General features: G+C 37.9%; 1 protein-coding gene across 1 annotated transcript in view; it reads left to right on the top strand.

Moving 5' to 3' along the window:
- Positions 1-22,890, top strand: part of FAT1 (FAT atypical cadherin 1) — a gene marked incomplete at its 3' end in the record, with an annotated part of 78,463 nt that overhangs the window by 48,360 nt on the left and 7,213 nt on the right. Inside the window, exons 6-11 of the mRNA XM_009070043.1 lie at positions 2,923-3,062; positions 12,471-12,746; positions 12,957-13,167; positions 15,219-19,286; positions 19,918-20,114; positions 21,477-21,630. Coding sequence (XP_009068291.1) covers positions 2,923-3,062; positions 12,471-12,746; positions 12,957-13,167; positions 15,219-19,286; positions 19,918-20,114; positions 21,477-21,630 — 5,046 coding nt within the window. The remainder of the gene's footprint in view (positions 1-2,922; positions 3,063-12,470; positions 12,747-12,956; positions 13,168-15,218; positions 19,287-19,917; positions 20,115-21,476; positions 21,631-22,890) is intronic.

The following is a 22,890-nucleotide window of genomic DNA, read 5'->3' as shown; positions in this document are numbered from 1 at the left end:
ATTAGAGGTGTGTTGGAACTGAGGCTGCTCTTTCACTGTTCTCCCAAACACACGCATGCACACACAGACATGGGAGTAGAAAAGCAGCAAATATAAAAATAAGTGAGCAGGAGAGAGGAGAAGTTTTCATGTACTCCAATTCAAATTAGGGTTATCTAGTCAACAGCAAACAGAAACATTTGTTGATCGAAAATAATCCATTCATTAAAGGAGAGGTTATGAGGCTGCTCTTTCACTGTTCTCCCAAACACACGCATGCACACACAGACATGGGAGTAGAAAAGCAGCAAATATAAAAATAAGTGAGCAGGAGAGAGGAGAAGTTTTCATGTACTCCAATTCAAATTAGGGTTATCTAGTCAACAGCAAACAGAAACATTTGTTGATCGAAAATAATCCATTCATTAAAGGAGAGGTTATGAAAGAGATACTAAAAAGGTGATGGTTCATAGAGGTAAAAGAGGTAGAAGAGGACTTAGAGGTTTAGAGAGTTTCTACAGAGTACAGCAGTGGTGTTTTCTGAGAACTTTTATTAGCAGAATCTGTTAATTAGATTGGGGATATACTTGTCTATTGTTGTTCTTAGTGTCGTTCAGCTGCTGTGCACTCTGAGCAGTGTGTACATCTGAGTAGAATTCTGATGATAGTATCACTTAGATTTGCTCCTTCTAAGCATGCAGCACAGTTTGGGCATTAACATATTTTTGATTGTATCCTTAATGAAGAAAATTGGTGGTCTTCTCCTGCTCTTTTGAGAAAGGCAGACAGAAAACTCCAAGGGAAAGATCAGAATTTGTCCAAGCATTGTAAAATCAACCAATTTTTGACTGTTTTCTTAGTAAAAGTGTTTTGGAAAGTTTGATGTGTGATCATGTTGTGAAGTTATCAACTACTCCTACAGGTGGTCACTTTACTGCCCTCTTTTACTGTTTCTAATAGCATGAATGAATTTGATTGACAGCTTTCCTTTGTGTTCTGTGCTTGCTTTCCATGCTTTCTTTCTTTTTGGCTGAGCCAGGAGACAAGCTTGCTAGTGAAGTATTTTACATCTTTCAGATGGCTTGTGACCTGAACTGTACAGCAGAAGGTATCTGCTGAGATCACATAATTTATTACCAGATTATGAGATCTGAAATGAAAGCGTACATTTATAAACTATTTATTTTATTAACCCTTCGGAAATCAAAGTGCTCACGGTTGCATTTGTGACAGGTTCGTTTTTGTTTTGTTTCGTCATCATTGCATTTATTCAGCATCAATTCTGAGCATTCAGTTTTGGCTTTGGCCAAAACTGTTGCTCTTACACTTTCAGTGTACCAGATGCAGAAGTTTGGGTTGAGTTCTGCTTCAGCGGATCACCGCATACCACCACCACCACTACAAAAATTGTGATTTTCTTGATAATGAAGGAAAAAATAGTTGTTTCGAGAGCTTGTCCTTGTATCAGGGAAACTGAACTGATTCATACCTATTTACAATACTCTTCCTTTAAAATGTAGATGACTTCATTGAGACATCTGAGAAAATAGCTTTTCCTGCCAGCTCTGAAAGGAAAAGCTAGACTCACTCTCTAAAGCTGACCTGGTGGAAAAAAAAAATCATGTACATATATTAAGATTTAAAAAAAAAAAAGTTGCTGCTTTTCATGCTGTCCAGTTTATATCCATTTGTGTGATTCAGAAACTGGTGCTGGGCCAGTAAGAAGAGTTGACTTTCAGTTAAACTAGAAAAATTACATGATATTTGTCATTATCAAATATCTCAAGTCCAGCGAAGCAGAATCCAGCCCATCTTTCCTAAACTGATATGTTTGTCATGCAGTGGAACCTTCTAAAGGTGAAATCATTTTTACATGTGAATGGGGGCCCATTTCAGTATTTACTGTTTTTTTCTTGGATTAAGTACAAATTTGCAACCTTTGGAACTTCACCTTCTCACTTCTAGCCTTGGCTTTCCATAGAAGGCATTTAGTGATTTGCAAAGCTTAGCATGTCAGAACTTGTTAAAGGAAAAAAAAAGGCTCTCAGATGATAATCTGAGTGCTATCCACTATCCTTGTAAAAGATTAGAAAAACATGCACATAATCAGGAGAAATTGGTTTGCCATATCCAGCACTGGCTTGACCAAAATAAAAATGGATTCTTTCATTTCAGGCAGTTTATTGAGAGACTTAAAGCAATTTTCATTAAAAGGTAGTATTTATCATCACTAACAATATTTGGACTTAATGGACATTGGATTTGCAGGACAGTCTGCTCTGGGTGCCATGATGATGATGATCAATTAGATGTTTAAACGACTAAGTGTAGCTATTGATCTACATGGTTATTAACTATATTTCAAAGGGTAACTTGAAAGTCTTACAAGGGAAATGAAATAATCTGCTTCAGAAAAGTTATTTAGCCATATTTAACCACTGGGCATTTAAACATAAAACACTCATCTGAATCCTGCTTATCTCAGTAGGAGTGAGATAGTGAATTCCTTAGATACTCAGCATTAGGATGAGTATCCTTTGGAAGTACTGTAGCTTTTTCAGCCTTATCTGTAGTCTCATACGAATATAGTGATTTGTACTCTGCTCCAAGAGACACAAATTTGACTGTATGTCTAATTTGGGATATTGATATAAAGTATGTGTTTCACTAATTGGCCTGCCAGTTTCCTCAAAATCTTCCTGCTAGCTTTCCATGCGCTGGACAAATCAGCTTTGTACAAAACTGCTCAGTTTTAAATGTATATAAGTAGCAGCATATCACGTTACCAGGAAAAAAACCCAAAGTGTTTAAAATAAGTGTATGTATATGTGTATATAGTTCCACTTTCATTAAGCATCTGAAGACAGAACATGATCATACATGAAAACAAGGAAACAATGATGTATTCTATTAACTTCTGCCTCTCCCAATTTCCTGAACAAGGTGGCAACTATGACAGTCGATTTGATGTGGACAAGGGCACTGGAACTATCATTGTCGCAAGACCTCTTGATGCAGAACAGAAATCAAATTACAACTTGACAGTAGAGGCAACAGATGGAACCAGATCTATCAGCACTCAGGTAACAGACTTTCTAAAGAAGCACTTTTAGAAGAAGGAACTTTTAGCTGGAGGGTGGAGAGGGTGTTGTATTTTCTCCTTACCATATTTTTCTTTTTGGACTATGAATATGGGTTATCTAAATTAGGGCATCTGTTTAAAATAGAAGTGGATTCTAATATTCATAGAGCCATGTTGTTTGGTGGTCTAGCTGAAAGTTGTCTGTCTTACTATGCTGTAGTCTGAACCAAGAGCTTTTAAGTTTTATCATGTTCCTATATTAGCTGAGTAAATGAAAGCAGAAACTATGCCCTGGTATGCATGATTTTCTCACAAGAAAAAGATTAATACTTCTTATCTGAATTACTGCTCTTTATCCAGTTCCTGCAAAATGACTAAATAATTTGATTACTGTACATGAAATTTAAAGATGACCGTTGTAACATTCCTTTCCCCCTGCAGTATCTGTGGATGACTAATTGTACAATGTCAAAGTAATGTTTTACGAAACAGAGTGGCTCCTTCTGCATATTGTATTTGTAGAAACAAAGTTTAGATGATATTATCCCTGTGTATCTTCCCAATTACTTTATTTTAGCTTTGGTGGAGGTAGATGTTGCCAAACACTCTCCAAAATGCAGCAACCTCAGACAAACCAATTTTTTAAAATTATTCTCTACTGAGGCTCTATGGTGGCAGGATTTCTTTGTAGTTGGATTAGTAAGTTTACTTTAAGGTGCACAAGCCGTTTGTGACACTACTGGAAATAACTCATAGTAAAATATGTTATGATGTATGTTCCTCCTGTTTTTACCACCTATTTTCTTGCCCCAGCCCAGAACCTGAATATATTTGAAAGTAAGGTTTAGCTGGAGCTGGTATGAATGAAGCCAGGAAGATAAAGGAGCTCCGTTTTTCCTCCAGATAGAAAAGAAAGGATTTGTTCACTAATTTAAGACTGTTGGACTGGGACAGTGATGTCTGTGTTACCTATGCCTATCATCAACTTATCCCTTAGAAGCTCAAAGAGCAATAAATGGGTTGCTGTACATCTTTTCTGTACATAGAAATCTGTGTTGCAAATGCTATTTCTTCTTGTTCAGCTTCTGTGCAGTACATAGATTTTTCTGCTATCTTTTCCAATGTCTCATATGCTGTCTTCTTCCTTTTGGCCAGGGGAAAGGATGTTTCTTGTTAATGTTCAGGATTTTAAACAGAATCTTTATTGAGCCGACTGCATGTCTGGAGGCTTGATACATCAAATAGGCTAAATTTGATAGCAGGAAATTTCAAGTTTAGCAGTTTCCTTTGAGAATTGCCTTTTCCTTTAACAGTGACAATTGTGAGTGATGTTCTAGACCATGAATCTTCAAAGATAGCAGCATGTCCCCCAGTAGGAACTTATTGCTATCATAGCTATGGTGCCATTGCTTCTGGTGCTGATAACCACTATAAAAGGTTTGGAGAATGCAGCTGTACATTTATTGCCTACTTGTAGTAGGAATACTGAGCCAATTCATTTCTACCGATTACAGGAAGCTGGATAGAAGGCATGAATTACTTTGGGGAAAAAAATACGAGAAATACAAATCCAGTTACAAGATAGTTCCGTTTGCCAGGAAAGTCAAAAAGGCAGCAAGAGGCTTTCCACACACGCTTCCCCCCATCCCAAGAATGAAGTCAAAAATGCTGCCACACAGTGTGTTGGGGTAGTCTGGGGACTACTGAAGACTTAACATGTGGTCCCAATGACTGTAGATATTCTATCCAGTGCTGCTGCTTACGTAGCTGAATTTATGCAGGCGTCCTGAGCTGTCACAGTTGAACTGTAATCTGCTTTGTCTTCCGGAACAACCAACATTTGGAAAGTCACAAAAATACTTTAACCCTCACCCCTTCTCTTCCTCTGTGTTACATGATTCATTTCATTCTTCTTGAAAGTGCACAGTGTAGCTCTTGTCCAATTTCTTTACAGGAATTTGTTATTTTAGCATTTGGTAAAGCTGAGCAAACAGTATAAACATTTACCACATCAGTCTTCTCCAGAGGAATTGGAGTAGTCGTCTCAAATTTATCATCCGTGATTGCTTTTTGTATGATTTTCTTTTGTGTCTTTCCTTTCCTCTCTCAGTTAGAGCTGGCAGGATTGGAGATTGTGGTTTCTGTTACAAACAAGCACAAAGACTTACTTTGCATTTTCTTCTTTTTCCTTTGCTTGTGGGATAAGCACACATTATTCTAGTGGAGTGTCACGTTACTGTGGTGTATAGATTGAGGAGTGTGGATTAGTTCTAACTCTGCAACTGTTGGTGCATGAACAGATTTCAACTGATTCTCTTATCTTCCTCATAACTTCTGGCCCACCCAAATGGACTAATCTGTTAAAATAACCCTCAGGGCTGTCATTCAAAAGGTGCATTTCAGATGCTTAACTTTGGGGAATTAAAAATCTCCATATGAAATCAAAGGTTCAAGGTGTGATTTATGGCTATCACTGTGTAAGTTCCATTACCCATTGCTGAAATAATGATGATTGAAATTTGAATGTTTGTGGTGTTGTATTCTTCTAAGCATTGATAAACAGTTAAAATGGAGTGCCAGGCAAAAGAAATTCTGAGTACATACATGAGGAACAACAATATGCCATACACAGCTTTTAGCTTATAAAGTAATGGCTGTAATCACTGGAAATACAGTAAACAATTTGACATACCTTGATTAACAACAGATTAAGTCATTTTACATTTAATTTGGAAAAGGAAGTGATATTTGCAAGACATTGGAGAAGGGGACAAGAAATGAAAGTCCTGTTGTGTAAAAGCAGTGTTTTGAATATGACTTTAAACTCAAGGCATTTGCTGGCCTCAGGCCATTAACATCTGTAGAGCATTTGACTCTTTCAGGGCTTCAGTTAAATAGCTTTTTTGAAAAATAAAGCAGTAGTAGGCGTGGAGGCTATTAGAATTTTGCATTGCATCTAAATGCCAAGTGCATGATGTAAAACAAGGACAAATTCCAGGCCTACAGTGGTAGTGTTTGACAGATGATGTTAGAGATGATTAGTGTCACACTAGGAAGGAATATCATTAAAAATGAAAACAAAAAATTGAATCATTGAAAAACGCAGATCAATGTACTTATATACTGAAATAGAAAAGGTTGTTCACAGGCTGTAAGTAGCAGTATATGAACTTTTGAATTACTTTTTGAGAGGATGTTGTGATTTAATTCCAGCCAGCAGCCAAACCCCACACAGCCACTTGCTCACTCCCCCACCAGCATGATGGGGGAGTGAATTGAAAGGGTAAAAGCTATAAAACTCATGGGTTGATATAAAGGCAGTTTAATAAGGAAAGCAAAAGTCACACATGCCAGCAAAGCAAAACAAATTAATTCATTGCTTCCCATGGGCAGGAAGGTGCTTGGCCATCGCCAGGAGAGCAGGGCCCTGTCATGCATTACCCTTACTTGGGAAGAGAAATGCCATCACTCTAAACATTTCCCCCTTCCTCCTTCTTCCCTCAACTTTATATACTGAGCATGATGTCATATGATATGGAATATCCCTTCGGTCAGTTTGGGTCACCTGTCCCAGCTGTGTCTCGTAATCTCCCATACACCCTCACCTTCCTTGCTAGCTTGGCAGTACAGAAAGCAGAAAATACCTCGGCTCTCTGTAAGCACTGCTCAGCAATAACAAAAGCATCTCTATATTATTGTCACTATGTTCTGCACAAATCCAAAACACAGCCACATACCAGCCACTGTGAAGAAAGTTAATTTTACCCCAGCCTGAACCAGCACAGGGGAAAACAGAAAAAATCCTGTTTCTAGTTATAGCCACTTGCAGTCATTGCTGTGTCTATCAATTTTTTTCACTGAAAGTAATGTTTAAGATGGTTTAAAGCTAATTAAGGCATTTTACCTCTTGCTGTGCTATTGCAGAGTACTTAATCTTGCTTTATGAAAAATTTATATGGATATTATACTTAGGGAATGGAGTCTAGAATATTCTTCATTTATTAAATACGCATATTTGCTTGTGATCACCACACTGCTCCACAGACATTTTAGAACTGGAATGTAGTTATATTATCTCTAGATAATACAAGTATTTGTTTATGAAAATTATTATAAACCTGCCAATGTAACTGTAATGTTATTATGGGAGAGGAAGAGATTTAAAACTCCATATAGAATCAGTAAATGAAAAATTTTATTTGAACAGTCCAAAGGAACACTGTGTTTAAATATTGCACACTGAGTACATTTTGTCAATGGTACATATCTCCTCTATAACTCAGCAGTAATCAATGCATTCCCATACAAATTTAGGTTTCACCTGCCAAATTATTAATAAATTTGAAGTCCTCTCTCGAAATAATCCTGGGCTGCTTTGTTCTTTGTTACTATAGCCAGTTTACATCACTCTCAGTCAGTGAGCAGAGGGCAGTTGTGTAACACAGCCCTTGCATAGCCTTGCTAAGTGAGTCACACTTCTTTAGTTCCAAAGCATTTTGTTTCAAAGATCTCGTTACAGTCTGCTAATGTCAGACCTTTCTGTGTTGTGCCTTTCTCATGTGCAGCTTCTTTCTAAAGACATAATACTGGCATCCTTCATTTGAATGTAACCTTCTAGTTTCATTGATGGTTTTATTTTATGATACATGTTACGTTGGAATAACACAAGCTCTTCATGTGTTTTGTTCTGAGGCACACAAAGCCATATGTTTCTGTGTGGGTCTTTAAATTTGCACTCGCAATTATTACTTCAGATGCCTTTCATTTAATTTGAAGGTCTTAACAGTTGACATGAAAATTTGGTCCTCTTACATTTACAAGGAAATTGTACATCTAGCACTTGTCACTTAGCCTCAGTAAGAATTCCTGACCTGACTTGAAAGTTGGGATTCCTTAGTAAATTTGTTTAATAGTTTAGATTGGAGGTAGGCCCTGGAGTTCATTGTATTAAAACTCCTGCTCAAAGCACTACAAAGTTGACCAAGTTGTTCAGGGACTCATTAGGTTCTAAGTGACTGGGATGACAGATCATAAGACTTCTTCCTTGGACTTGCTTTTATATAGGTGTTTAACAACTCTCCTTGATATTTTTTTATGTCTTATTGTAATTTCTCTTATTGGAGCTTGAGTGTCACTTCCTGTCCTTCTGTTATGCATCTCTGAGAAGAGTCTGAGTCTCTTTCCTGTAGCCTTCCCTTTATACAGAGGACAGAGAACTTTTTGATCCCCTCTTGATTTTATCAGAATCTCTTGGACTGCAGGGCCCAAAACTGTAGTGGATCCACATTCCCACCAGTGAGTATCAAATAGAGGGGGGTAATTCCTTTCCTGCCACCTGCTACTCCCAGTCAGAGGGAGTTGATGCTAAATCCTGATGGTGTGATCAACAGATCTCTTCTGGGTTAGTCTGGTTTGTTGGACATGTGGTTAGTCTTGCAGGTACTGATGTTAATTTCACAGTCACTATGTTCCTGACTTTTAAATTAGTATTTTGCATGGGTTTTTTGCGGTGCGCCATTCTAGAATTGCTGTTTGTCGTGGTTTAACCCCAGCCAGCAGCCAAGAACCACGCAGCCTCTCACTCACTCCCCCACCAACGGGATGGGGGAGCGAATCAGAAGGGTAAAAGCTACAAAAACTCAGAGGTTGAGATAAAGACAGTTTAATAGAGAAAGCAAAAGCTGCACACACAAGCAAAGCAAAACAAGGAATTAATTCACTGCTTCCCGAAGACAGGAGGTGTTTAGCCATCTCCAGGAGAGCAGGGCCCATCACGCGTAACGGTTCCTTGGGAAGACAAACGCCATCACTCCAGATGTCCCCCCTTCCTCCTTCCTCCCACCTTATATACTGAGCATGATGTCATATGGTATGGAATATCCTTTTGGTCAGTTTGGGTCACCTGTCCCAGCTGTCTCTCCTCCCAATCTCCCATGCATCCCCAACTTCCTTGCCAGTGTGGCAGTACGGAAAGCAGCAAAGGCCTTGACTCTGTGTAAACTCTGCTCAGCAATAACAAAAACATCTCTGCATTATCAACTCTGTGTTCTGCACAAAACCCAAACATAGCCTCATACTAGCCTCTATAAAGAAAGTTAACTCTACTTCAGCTCAAACCAGCACACTGTTTCTCTGCGTTAATTTTGTGTAGTACAAACAGAAGAGGTGACAATGTCTTCCACTCCAGAGATTCGTCTAACACAGTTGCTCTGGAGTTGCATACCCTCTCAACTCTAATTTTGACCTAAGTGTCTCTGTTTCCTCACTTGAAGGTGGAAATGAACATGAACTTAAATAGCAATTTTAATTTAAATTCATCAAATTTGACACTTAATCTTTTCACATGCTGTTTTTCCAAGTCTGAATTTAATAATCTCTTGGGGGTGGGAATTTAATAAAAAAATTGTTGACAAATTCATTTTGAAAGCATATTATCCATTAATTAAGTGTTGTAATAGTATATGGCCTTTAAACTTTCTATTTATGCAAAAATATTTTTATAGTTTGATTTTTATTGAGGGTTGGGGTTTTCTGTGATTCAGTTTTTAGTTTGTTGGCCATCTTCATTTGGTATCATTTTTCATTTTCCTGAGCACCAGTTCTCAGTGAGCAGGTGTTTTTACTCAAATGCTATGTAAGTGGCTGTATTGGACCCTTCTGACTTACTTTTTCCAGGAGGCATTAAAATGCATTTTATTTATACCGAATTTAAAAAGAAACAACTGTGCTTGTGTTACTTTATTGCATCCTCTCTAATCATGGCAATATAAAAATGATCACATGTGTAAGATAATATCCATTATTGCTGTTCATTTTCCATGTGAATTTTTGTGAATGTATTTTAAAACTTGTCCTAGTATGTATCCTGGGCCACCTACCATTACTTTTTCTCCCCACTGAAAGTCAATATTTATTCCAAATCATTGTTTCCTTCCTTTAACCAATTTCTAATCCATGATACAAACAAACTCCTTAGTCTCCACAGCAACATTTTGAGAGGGATTTTATCAATGTGTCAAATGATTCGTTTTTCCCTATTTCTTCAGTTTTCTGAGAAATCTAATAAATAGTGGGAGGGATTATTTTCCTCTGCAGTGATAGTCTGTGTTTATCCTAAAAGGCTGTTTCAAACACTGAAAAATTACCTGTGTTTATGAATATTTCCCTAAATGTACTATATACTGGATTATGCATATCCTGTATATAGTGACCTATAGCCTTCTAAAAAGTTTTTAAAGGCTTGGGTGTGGGGCTGTGGACACTAGTGTGTGCACACATACACCCCCACCCATGCTCCCTGCCCACCCTGACTGCTGGCCTGGAGGTGGAGCACTGCATTATTAACAGCAGGTGCTACATTAGGAGGTTATCATCTGTCTTCTTTTCAAGCAGAACGTGGAGGTGATTTCAGGCTTGTCTTGGTGACTTGTTTCCATTTAGCAACTTACTGCAGCATCACTACTTTGCCAGAGTCTCTTTTTTTGTTTTTTTTCATGCAGTGCCATGCACCCTGTTTTTCTTGGTGAATAAAACTGAGGCAAAACTGTAATCTGGGGCAGGCTTTCCTCCTCATTAATTGATCTTTATATTTCCTGGTGGTCTTGCTTACACCCAGATTTTTTCACTGTTCTAAATAAATTTAATACTTTCTTATTCCTTACCTGGGTTTTTATTCTGTATCTGACTTCTGAATCTTGAGGTTCCACATTTGTCATATTCATCTCTGTTCCTATATTCCCTTTGATATGCTTGTTTATTCTTTTTTTTATTGTCCAGGTGAAATACTCAGTGAAAACAGTTTTTCTAGTGACAGTTTTTTCAACTACCACACTTGCAAACTCCAGTTTTTGGGAGGACTTTCCTACCTTGTAATACAAAATTATCCCAAGAATTACACACCCCGTTCTTCATGTTCCCTGATTCTCACTTCTATTAATCAAGTCTGCCTGGTGGTGCAGGACTTTATTCCTTAGTGATAGAAGTCTTTCTGTTGTTAATTAGAATTAAATCCTTCCAACAGTGTCCTAAACTCTTGGTAGCATTTGTAGAGTGTATTCAAGGACTGCCTATGTCTTAGTTAACCTAAGTGTTTTCAGCCTTTATTAAAATGTACCACAAGGAAGAATTCATTATATTGGAGCTTAAGTAGTAGCTGCAACCTGGGCTAATATCCCTCCATCTGAAAGAAATATTTTACAGATTTGTAAAACTCCTCTTGATACTCTCAACAGCTGATATTTCTTGGTACAAGTTTTAATGTAAGATGCTAATTTTGCAAGGTATGGCATTTGCTAATTATTTACCACCATCAAGATTCATCTCATGTAGTTGCTACTGCATGCAGTTTGGTACCTTGTCTAAATTGTATGTGTAGACTCTACCAGTTATCTATGGAAAGCAATAAGTATCTTCAAAGAGCATTTTAATCCACTTATGATATCCTAAGTACCTATTCTAAACAGCTGTTGATGGTCCTTAACCTATTTATACAAATCACGTAACCTTTGGATGGCTAAAAGCATGGCTGTACGTGCAGCACATGAAGAATTTAGCTGTGTGTTGTTAGAGCTTTGCTGTCACTAGCCATCTCCTCTGCATTACTGTTGCTTATCTCATGTTGAAGGAACAGGGTGGTGACTGATTGTCTTACCCTTTTTATACAGAAGTTTGATGCTGCGAAAGGCAAGTGGATGTGTAGGGATCTTGTGTGGTTCCAGTGAACACTATTATTCAGATAAAGAGAGCATTGCCTGCGTAGCGCATAGGTGAAGTCAGCTGAACTTCTGCAAGAAAATGAAATTGGAGACATCTAAGTTAATTTAACTGTAGCTTCAGTGAAATTGGGTTGGTGACCAGTGAGCTATGCTGAGATTGTACTACATTGCTAGAGAATGTAACAATATCTGTGGTACTTTGAAATAATACACATTTGTGGGTATTCCACCACTTTTCCATTCTTGCCTAGGCTTGGAAATGTAGGGAACTGCAAGAGGATTGTTTCTGTGTGAGGACAAGGAGGAGTGTTATGCATCCACTGCCTTGAAAAAACATTGCTTAAAAGCCTAAGTTTGCATACCAAAAAAAAAAAAAAAAAGGATTTTTACTCTAGTATGCATACTGATAATTGGGGTTTTTTAAAATTCCAGAATTAATAAGGAATCATTTTCAGTCTTGAATTAGACAAAATCATTCCTTTTAAGATACCTTGCCCGAAACATTTTTGATTGTATACATTTCTGGTTTCACTTTGGGGAGGGTGAGGTAGATTTGGGGTTAGTGAGATTCTTCATCCCTACATCTCTTGAATCTCTCCCCCTCCCAGAGGTCTGATTTTTAATGAAATACCCTCCTTTCATCTTTGTTTACCAAATATTGCCAATGCTTTCCCCTTCCCATTGTATCATTTCAGGTGTACATCAAAGTTATAGACACAAATAACCACAGGCCTCAGTTTTCTGCTTCAAAATATGAAGTTGTAATACCTGAAGACACCATACCAGAGACAGAAATTCTACAAGTCAGTGCCACAGACAGAGATGAGAAGAATAAACTGATTTATACTATGCTGGGCAGCACTGATCCCATCAGTCTTAAAAAATTTCGTCTGGACCCTGCAACTGGCTCTCTTTATACTTCAGAAAAACTGGATCATGAGACCATGAGCCAGCATATTCTCACAATAATGGTAAGCAAACACAAGATTTCTTCAATTGTCAACCACAGATCTTTTTTTTTTTTTTTTTTTACATCTTGTTGATTTGTCACCTTAATCCAGATGTTTAATTGTATGTTACATGTATGTGACTGGTGCAGGTTGAACCTCGAATTATTACTAATAATTAATGAACTACTAAAATAACAGTGCTAATTATTAGTAATTTGCTAACCATTTCAGGTTCGAGATCAAGATGTTCCTGTAAAGCGCAACTATGCTAGAATCGTCGTTAATGTCAGCGACACAAATGACCACGCGCCATGGTTCACCAGCTCTTCCTATGAGGGACGGGTGTATGAGTCAGCAGCTGTTGGATCAGCAGTACTCCAGGTTACAGCATTAGATAAGGACAAAGGAAAAAATGCAGAAATTGTGTATTCCATTGAATCAGGTATATTGACTTTCTTGGCTCTATTTTGGAACAGTGCTTGCTGATACTTTGTTTCAGCTGTCATCATGTGAAAACACAGCTGTAAAAAAGGGGGGCAGTGCAGGTTTATGTCATATTCTGAGAAGATACAGCCTCAGAGCATTTAAAAGAAAACTACAAATATTCATCTCCATTCCTTAGCTATTTATGTTACCCTGTAGGTATATTTAAAACATTTAAGCTTTTTCTTTTACTACTGCTGCTACTATCTTTAAACCCTTAAAAGGGTGTGTTCTTTAGAAATTACAGAAGCATGTAATTCAGGGCTTAAAAAGAATCATTATATTTTGATAATGTAAGTCATATTTCTGTGGCATAGGCAGAGAAAGGATTTGATGAATAGTAAGAGCCTAAGACAAGTGCTTTCATGTCTAGTATAATGCGAAAGAAAGGGACTCTAAAATAACTTACAAATATCCTTAACCCTTAAGTAGTCCCAATTTTTAAAACTTTCTGATAGATGTAGCAAGGAAAGAGTTTCTTTACATGGTTCCTCCTCGCTGACTTTAGATAGTGCTGTTCTAGTTCTTTAAAATACCTAAGAAATTCCTTAATAGCTGGTCAGTTCGGCATTAAGATTCCTTTTAGATTGCAGGCCAGAGAACAGCATTAGGTGCTGCTGCTCATTTTTAACCTTTTAATCTTTCTGAATTTTCCTGTAAGAATGCAATTCAAATTATTTTGAGTAATATGAAAACAAGATGACATTGAGCTCACTTACTAGATGGAAGTGAGTTTTGTTTTAAGCCGTTAAATCTAGATACGAACCGGCTATTACCAAGGTCTTGAGCCACGCAGGCACTATGACTGGGGAAAAAAAAGTGATTTAAATTTCATTGCCTGTGTGCAGTAAGTTGCTGTGTAAAGCATAGGAGTTGTTTATTGTAAATATTTTCCTTTCCCAAAGTGTTGTTTTGATGTGAAAACATACTTTAACACTGTATTAAAACAAAGCTCTGATTATGATACTCTGAAAAGAGTGAATGTATTTAAGTGTCTCATAAGTTGTTTGAAATGTTTGTTATGAAGTTACACCCTGTTCTCTTCCTTTCTTCTAACTTTTTGTAGGAGTAAATGTAAGACCTATATGGTTTGTTTTGCAGGACTATGATCTACTGCGAGGTTAAAGCATTCTAATTGATGTTCTAAGCATATGGAAGGAACACTCCTTAAATACTTGTAATGGCTGCTGGGATATTCTAGGAATGCCCCTGTGTTTAAAGTCTCTACTGGAAAAAAAAAAGGAAACCACAAAAAAAAACCCTCTTGCCTGCTTGTGCGCATAACTCAGAAGTTCTTAATGAATATTTTCCATGCTGAGAACATGGCCTGATTAGTAGTGTAATTTTTTAAGGAAGTAAAATGTTACATTTTGCCATACTTAGTGCAGGAGCTGAATAGTGTATGCAGTGTAGTTCATCTATGTATTTGAAAATATGGAGCAAGTGTTTATCAAATGGCAGCTGGTATTTCTCATCAGGTCTTAATTTTCTTCTGATACTGTCACAGGGAATAACGTGTCTGTATCAGGAGGAAGCTTGGAGAGAGATCTTTGAGTCCAATTCAAAAAGATTATTTTTGAAGCAGTGATTTAAACAATACTTGCATAAAGAATTAAGATTCACAAGTGTTTATTCATTAAAACCCTACTTTTTTTTCAGAACAGTCTAGTTGTTTTAGATTTTAAAATGTAGCTTATATACCACTAATGTTAACTTGTGTATATAAGTTACTTTCAGCTTCAGTAGATTTCTAAGTTTATTTAAACAAAGTTTTTGCATTTATTTTCAAGACTTGGATGGCTTTGCTAACAGTGCGAGATTTCCACAAATAAACTAACTCTTGATTACAGAAAACTTTCCAGAGAGTTCAAGGAATGTTTGTCAAACAAAACTAAGAAATTGTCATACTATGTTCGTGCTATGTGATCTCTTCTAGTATAGCGTTAAAGAAGTAGTCTTCCTTTAAATTCTGTATACCTCTTTCTTAATTGTTTTTCTTTTTCTTCACAGGGAATATCGGAAATTCCTTCCTTATTGATCCCATTTTGGGTATGATTAAAATTGCAAAGGAATTAGATCGTAGTAACCAGGAAGAATACAACCTGATGGTAAAAGCTACAGACAAAGGAGATCCTCCAATGAGTGAAGTGACCTCTGTGCACATATTTGTTACGGTTTCTGATAATGCCTCACCAAAATTTGCCGCCAAAGAATATTCTGCAGAGCTCAGTGAAAGCGCCAGCGTTGGCAGTTTTGTTGGAATGGTTACAGCATACAGTCAGTCTTCTGTAGTTTATGAAATAAAAGATGGTAATACAGATGATGCCTTTGCTGTCAACCCGAACTCAGGTGTCATCGTTTCTCAGAAGATACTTGATTTTGAAACTTTGCCTTTTTACACTCTAACTGTGCAAGGAACAAACATGGCTGGCTTGTCCACCAATGCAACAGTTTTGGTGCATCTTCGGGATGAGAATGACAATGCTCCAATTTTTATGCAGGCTGAATATACAGGGCTCATCAGTGAATCAGCTTCAATTAACAGTGTGGTTCTGACTGACAAGAATATCCCATTAGTAATTCGAGCTACAGATGCTGATAAAGAATCTAATGCTTTGCTTGTTTATCAAATTGTTGAACCATCTGTCCGCAAGTATTTTGCCATTGATTCTAGCACTGGTGCCATTCGGACAGTAATGAGTCTGGACTACGAGGAGACAAATATTTTCCACTTTTCAGTGCAAGTACATGATATGGGGATGCCATCTCTATATGCAGAATATGCAGCTAATGTTACTATTTATGTAATTGACATCAATGATTGCCCTCCTGTGTTTTCAAGAGAGTTATATGAGACATCCATTCTGGTTCCAACCTATAAAGGCGTGAAAGTCATCAGCGTAAATGCCACTGATGCTGATTCAGGCATTTTTTCACAACTAATTTATTCCATTATTGAAGGCAATATTGGAGAAAAATTTTTAATAAACCCTAAGACTGGAGATATAACAGTACAAAATACAACTCAGTTAAGAAGCAGATACGAACTAACAGTGAGAGCATCTGATGGCAGATTTGCAAGCACTGCATCTGTTAAAATTAATGTGAAAGAAAGCAAAACAAGCCAGCTGAAGTTCACACAGAGTTCTTACTCTGCAACAGTGCAGGAGAATACCACAGAGGCGAAAACAATAGCTGTTGTTACTGCTATAGGGAATCAAATAAATGAGCCTTTGTTTTACCATATTCTGAATCCAGACAGCAGATTTAAAATAAGCCCAACTTCAGGAGTCCTTTCAACAACAGGAATACCATTTGATCGTGAGCAGCAAGAGTCTTTTGATGTGGTCATAGAAGTGACAGAGGAAAATAAACCATCAGTTGTTGCACACATTGTAGTTAAAGTCACAGTGGAAGATGTAAATGATAACGCTCCAATTTTTGTCAATCTTCCATATTATGCTGTTGTTAAAGTGGACTCTGAAGCAGGCCATGTTATTCAACGTGTCACTGCAGTAGACAAAGATATAGGCAGAAATGGAGAGGTGCACTACAGTCTGAAAGAGCATCATGAACATTTCCAAATTGATCCTACCGGTGAAATCTCACTAAAGCAGAAGTTTGAACCAGACACACTAAATAAGGAGTATTTGGTCACAGTAGTGGCAAAAGATGGAGGAGACCCTGCTTTTTCTGCTGAAGTTATAGTCCCAATTACAGTTATGAGTAAAGCTATGCCAGTGTTTGAAAAGCCATTCTACAGTGCAGAGATACCAGAAAACATTCAGCTCCATAGTCCTGTGGTACATGTACAGGCAAACAGCCCAGAAGGACTTAAGGTGTTTTACAGCATCACAGGTGGAGATCCTTTCAATCAATTCACTATTAACTTCAACACTGGAGTTGTAAATGTTGTCGCCCCTCTTGACTTCGAGTCTCATCCAGCCTATAAACTGAGTGTTCGAGCAACAGACTCCCTAACTGGGGTACATGCTGATGTGTTTGTAGACATAATAGTGGAAGACATCAATGATAATCCTCCTGTGTTTATGGAGCAATCTTATGCTGCAACACTTTCTGAAGCATCTGTCGTTGGAACATCCGTTGTACGAGTGAGCGCTACAGATGCAGATTCTGGAACGAACAGGGGGATTTCTTATCATTTGGTTGAGGACAATAGTGAAAGCCATGACTACTTTCACGTAGATAGCAGCACTGGACTCATTCTTACAGCAAGAACTTTGGACTATGAACAAATTAAACAACACAAGTTGTTAATAAGGGCCATAGATGGTGGCATGCTGCCCTTGAGCAGTGATACCATTGTAACTGTTGATGTAACTGATCTCAATGATAACCCTCCTCTTTTTAGCCAATTGCTTTATGAAGCTAAAATTGGTGAGCTGGCTCCCCGAGGGCATTTTGTGACATGTGTGCAAGCCTCAGATGCAGATAGTTCAGATGTTGACAAGCTGGAATACTCCATTCTGACAGGCAATGATGAGAAGAACTTTGTCATTAATAGTAAAACTGGCATTATCACCATCTCAAACCTACGCAGACAGACACTGAAGTCGCATTATAATCTTAACGTGTCTGTTTCCGATGGAGTCTTTAGAAGCTCAGCCCAAGTCCATATTACGGTAACCAGTGCCAATATGCACAGTCCTGTTTTCAGCCAGAATGAATATGAGGTTGAGCTAGCTGAAAATGCTCCATTGCATACTTTGGTGACTGAAGTAAAAGCAACAGATGAAGATTCTGGTACGCATGGCCACATCACTTACCACATTGTGAATGACTTTGCCAAAGACAGATTTTATACAAATGAGAGAGGGCAGCTATTTACCTCTGAAAAGCTTGACCGTGAAACACAAGCCGAGAAAGTAATTGCCATTAGTTTAATGGCCAAAGATTCAGGAGGAAAAGTTGCTTTCTGTACTGTTAATGTAATACTCACAGATGACAATGATAATGCTCCTCAATTCCGAGCAACAGAGTATGAAGTAAATATTGGATCTGATGTTCCACGGGGTACTTCTGTCATTAAAGTCTGGGCATCTGATGCTGATGAGGGTACAAATGCAGACATCACATATGCTATTGAAGCAGAGTCAGAAAATGTAAAAGAGAACTTAGAAATTGATTCATTGTCTGGTATAATTACGACAAAAGAAAGCTTAATTGGTTTGGAAAATGAGTTTCTTAGTTTCCTTGTTAGAGCAGTTGATGGTGGATCCCCGAAAAAAGAGTCAGTTGTTCCTGTCTATGCTAGAATACTCCCACCAGAAGTGCCTCCTCCAAAATTTTCAGAGCCGTTTTATTCTTACACAGTTTCAGAGGACATTCCAATTGGGACTGTGATAGATGTTATCAAAGCAGAATATAATCAGACTTTGGTATATAGTCTGATTAAAGGGAACACTCCTGAAAGCAACAGAGATGACTTTTTTGTTATTGACCGACAGACCGGAGAGTTAAAACTTGAGAAGAATCTTGATCATGAAACAACTAAATGGTACCAGTTCTCAGTTCGAGCACAGTATGCAAATGAAGATTATAATGTTGTTTCCTCAGTAGACGTAAGCATTCAGGTAAAAGATGCAAATGATAACAAACCCATATTGGAGTCCAATCCGTACGAAGCATTCATCGTAGAAAACACACTGGCTGGAACAAGAGTCATACAGGTTAAAGGAACTGACTTAGACTCAGGACTCAATGGGCAGGTTACTTACAGCTTGGATCCTTCTCAAGAGCCAGACATTATAGAGTCTTTTGCCATAAACATGGAAACTGGCTGGATTACCACTCTCAAAGAACTCGATCACGAGAAACGAGACAAATACAAAATCACGGTGGTTGCGTCTGACCGGGGTGAAAAAATTCAACTATCTTCCATGGCTGTGGTTGAAGTTACTGTTACAGATGTGAATGACAATCCTCCACGGTTTACTGCAGAGATATATAAAGGAACAGTCAGTGAGGATGACCCTCCTGGTGGGGTAATTGCCATCTTGAGTACAACTGATGCTGATACAGAAGAAGCCAACAGACAAGTCTTTTATTACATTACAGGTAAATCTTTTTGAGTAATGTCAGAATAATCATGTGAGAGATCCTGGAATGATGTGAGATATAACTTAATCTTTGAAATGATTGAAAGGTATTTGAAACCATAGAGCTGCGAAGAGAGAATGTGTGTCTTAATATGATTAAAAACTTTAGGGGAAAAGTAAGTTTTAGAAAACAAGTTTTTGGCTTCCAGTTTCATGTGTGCCTTGCTTAAATTGCTTTCATATGTTTTATCGTTTTACTCATGTACCAAATTTTATTTCAAAAATATGCTTGCACTTAAATTAGTGATGTAGTTAAAGAACAAATTAAAGAAATTTCACAAAATAATAGGCTATTAATTTTCAGTGGAGTATTGTATTGCTTTAGCATGTAACTTGGTGTTTTCTATATAGCTACATGAATTTTTCATTGATTTTTATGGTTGCTGTTGGCCACAGTTAAATCTGTTGTATGAGCATCTACTGATTATTTCTACCTGGGAAATGAAGCTGTTTCCCTATAAAACCACAGAGAGTGGCTGCTTTATTTGTATTTACTTTTTTTTCCCGCCTCTGTCTATACCTCAGTTTGATAGTGTAACAGTAGCAGTCTCTGTCTTGTCTTTTAATGAATGTTTCTTTTCATATTTCAGGAGGTGATCCCTTGGGACAGTTTGCTATTGAAAATATACAGAATGAATGGAAGGTCTATGTTAAAAAGCCTCTGGACAGGGAAGAAAAGGATAATTATCTTCTAAATATTACAGCTACTGATGGGACCTTTGCAACTAAAGCTGTGGTGGAGGTTAAAGTCCTTGATGCTAATGATAATAGCCCTGTATGCGAAAAGGTGAGCAGAGTCTTGTAACTTCTGTATCCAGCTACTTCGAGAAATAAAAATCTGAATTTTCTCTGAAATTGCTTCACAGGAGTTTAGCTATTACTTTTAATCTGGTAACAAAAATGTGGACTATTAAGATAGAATGCTGTCAAATGAAAGATACTTCATGGACAGGTTTCTTAAAAATCCAAAGACAGTTCCTTCCTTGATGTAATTTTGACACTCAGTGGGTATTTGAAGAATATAAGAGGAATTGTAGTACATTTCTGTGTTAATGCATGCTTTTCCAAAAGGAATTGTTTCAAGTTGCAGCCATGATAGTTTATATGCTCCATTTTATGAAGGTAGCAGTGCCTCAAAGAAGGCTGTATACCATCACTTAGCTGAGATACGTGTGTATTTTCTGTGATGAAAGGGTTGAATAGACTGGAACATTATCCTGCAGTTGTACTCGGCAACACCAAAAATTTTAATCCATAAATATTTTCTTATTATGGAACTGTCTACCTTACCAGATTTGATAGTTTGCAAAAACGGACATGAAAAATAAGGAATGGAATAAAACCCAGAAGGGGTGGCCCCTGCAAGATGTGTAATTGCCTTGCAAGGAAGCCTTTTTGTGCTTTCCATACTTGAATACAGATTTGGTGTTCCCAGGTGGAAATCTTCCCTTGTACAGGCAACGACAAGTATACAACGGACATTGGATTCTTTTTCTTAGTTGATGTACATGTTGGTTACATGGACATAAATGATTGCAGTTATATACAGACTGGCAATTCAATGGGTTTAGCTTTTTCTCCTTTTGTGTCTGCTTTGTTAGTATTGGTGTTATTAGGCTCAGGGCTTTTAATTTAATGCACATTCCTGACATGATTGAGCTGTAAGAGTGCTTTACTGTCTTTAAATTCTGAATCCTTTTTCTTATTTCTAGAAGCTTTTGTGTCATGCCCTTACAAAAAAGGCAGATGCCAGTTTCTTGTAGATTGAGACAGACCTAAAAAAGATGATCCGCCAAAAGAGGAAAAGATGAAATTAGCAAAATTTTCTAACTCCTCTTTTGGGAAGGTGTTTAATTAACAGCTTATCAGTTACAAGTGTCTAGAGTCCTTAGCAATGCAGTGATGTTCTAGAGTCCCTGTAGTTGCAGTATTAAATACCTTTCTGAATAATCTAATAAATGTGAAGTAATTAATTAGAAAGTCATAAGTTCTTTTCATTTTCAGGTATTTCACCCTCTGGTTCAATTCTTATGTTACCAAACATTCAAACAGGATATTATCTCCTCTGTCATTACTTCTTCCCCTCCCCTTTCCAAGCTCTCCTGACTTCATATGTTTAGTCTTTCAATGTAACTTTAAAATCTTGCAGACCTTATATGCTGATTCCGTTCCCGAGGATGCCCTTCCTGGCAAACTGATAATGCAGGTATCTGCTACAGATGCAGATATTCGTTCCAATGCAGAAATTACTTACACGCTGCATGGCACAGGAGCAGAAAAATTCAGTCTCACTCCAGACACAGGTAATGATACTTTATGCATTATACAAGATTCCAGTCATCATCTCATTTTATAGAATGTTTTAGTGTTGTATTAAGGCCTACATAGATGTCAGTACTTAAAACATTCCACTAAGGGTTAATTTATTGTACAGCTGTTAAAATGTGAGTTTATAGTGCACAAATACTAATAATGTATTGAACAGAAGTCATGCAAAAGGCAAGTATTTTAATATATGAGGAATCAAAAAGTAAACAGGGTAATTGCCCCAAAACCAGAAACTTCCATGCTGAAGTGCTGGAGTAAAAGTATGCAATTGAATGTCCACTTTTAATTGTAGCGATAATGGTTTATTAGAGCCTCCTGATCTTCTCCCTGCATGACATCTCAGCATCCTTATAGTTTTTCCAACTTGCCTGACTCTCCTTCCAGGGATAATAGGTTCCTTCCTTTCTTTTTTTTTTTCCCCCCCCTCCAAGGCCCAGCCTAAGCTCTCTGTTTAACGAGGCTAGTCCTTTTCCTCTACAACTTCACTACCTACACATGGGGACAGTCTGGTCCTAAACATTTAGCAATTGTTTTAAAACACCTCCAGCTTTCCCGAACTCCTTTACCCTTCAGGACTGACTCCTAGGGGACTACATCAATCAATGTCCTAAACATGTCAAAGTCTGCCTGCCAGAAGTCCAAGATGGAAGTTCTGCTGCTGGCCCTCGTTACATCACCCACTATTGAAAACTTTTTCATTTTGTGGTCACTGTGTCCAAGAGGTCCACCAACCACCACATCCCCCACCAGTCCTCCTTCGTTTTCAAACAGCACGTCTAGCAGGGCACCTCTTCTGGTGGGTTCATTATCCCTTTGCATTAGGATGTTGTCTTCCACATGCTCCAGGAACCTTCTAGATTCCTCTCAGCTGTGTTGTATTTCCAGCAGACATCTGGCAAGTTGAAGTCACACCTAAGTATGAGGGCCAGCAACCGACCATGAGTCTTTTGCCAGCTGTTTGTAGAAAATCTCATCTGACTTTTCATTCTGGTTGGGTGGTCTATAACAGACTCCCACTGTGACATCTGCCCTGTTGACCTTCCCCCTAATGTGCTCTCAACTTCGTTATCTTTGCCATTGTCAATTTGAGTACCGTCAAGGCACTTCCTAACATAAATTGGCTACACCACCACCCCTCTTGCTAGGCTTGTCTCTTCTAAAGAGCTTATAGCCATCTATTGCAGCATTCCAATCATGAGAGTCATCCCAGCATGTTTCTGTGCTATATGTCATAA

Source organism: Acanthisitta chloris, unplaced genomic scaffold, assembly GCF_000695815.1.
Source record: "Acanthisitta chloris isolate BGI_N310 unplaced genomic scaffold, ASM69581v1 scaffold9352, whole genome shotgun sequence".
In the NCBI taxonomy this organism is placed as follows: Eukaryota; Metazoa; Chordata; class Aves; order Passeriformes; family Acanthisittidae; genus Acanthisitta; species Acanthisitta chloris.
This window is presented reverse-complemented; position numbering and strand designations above follow the sequence as displayed.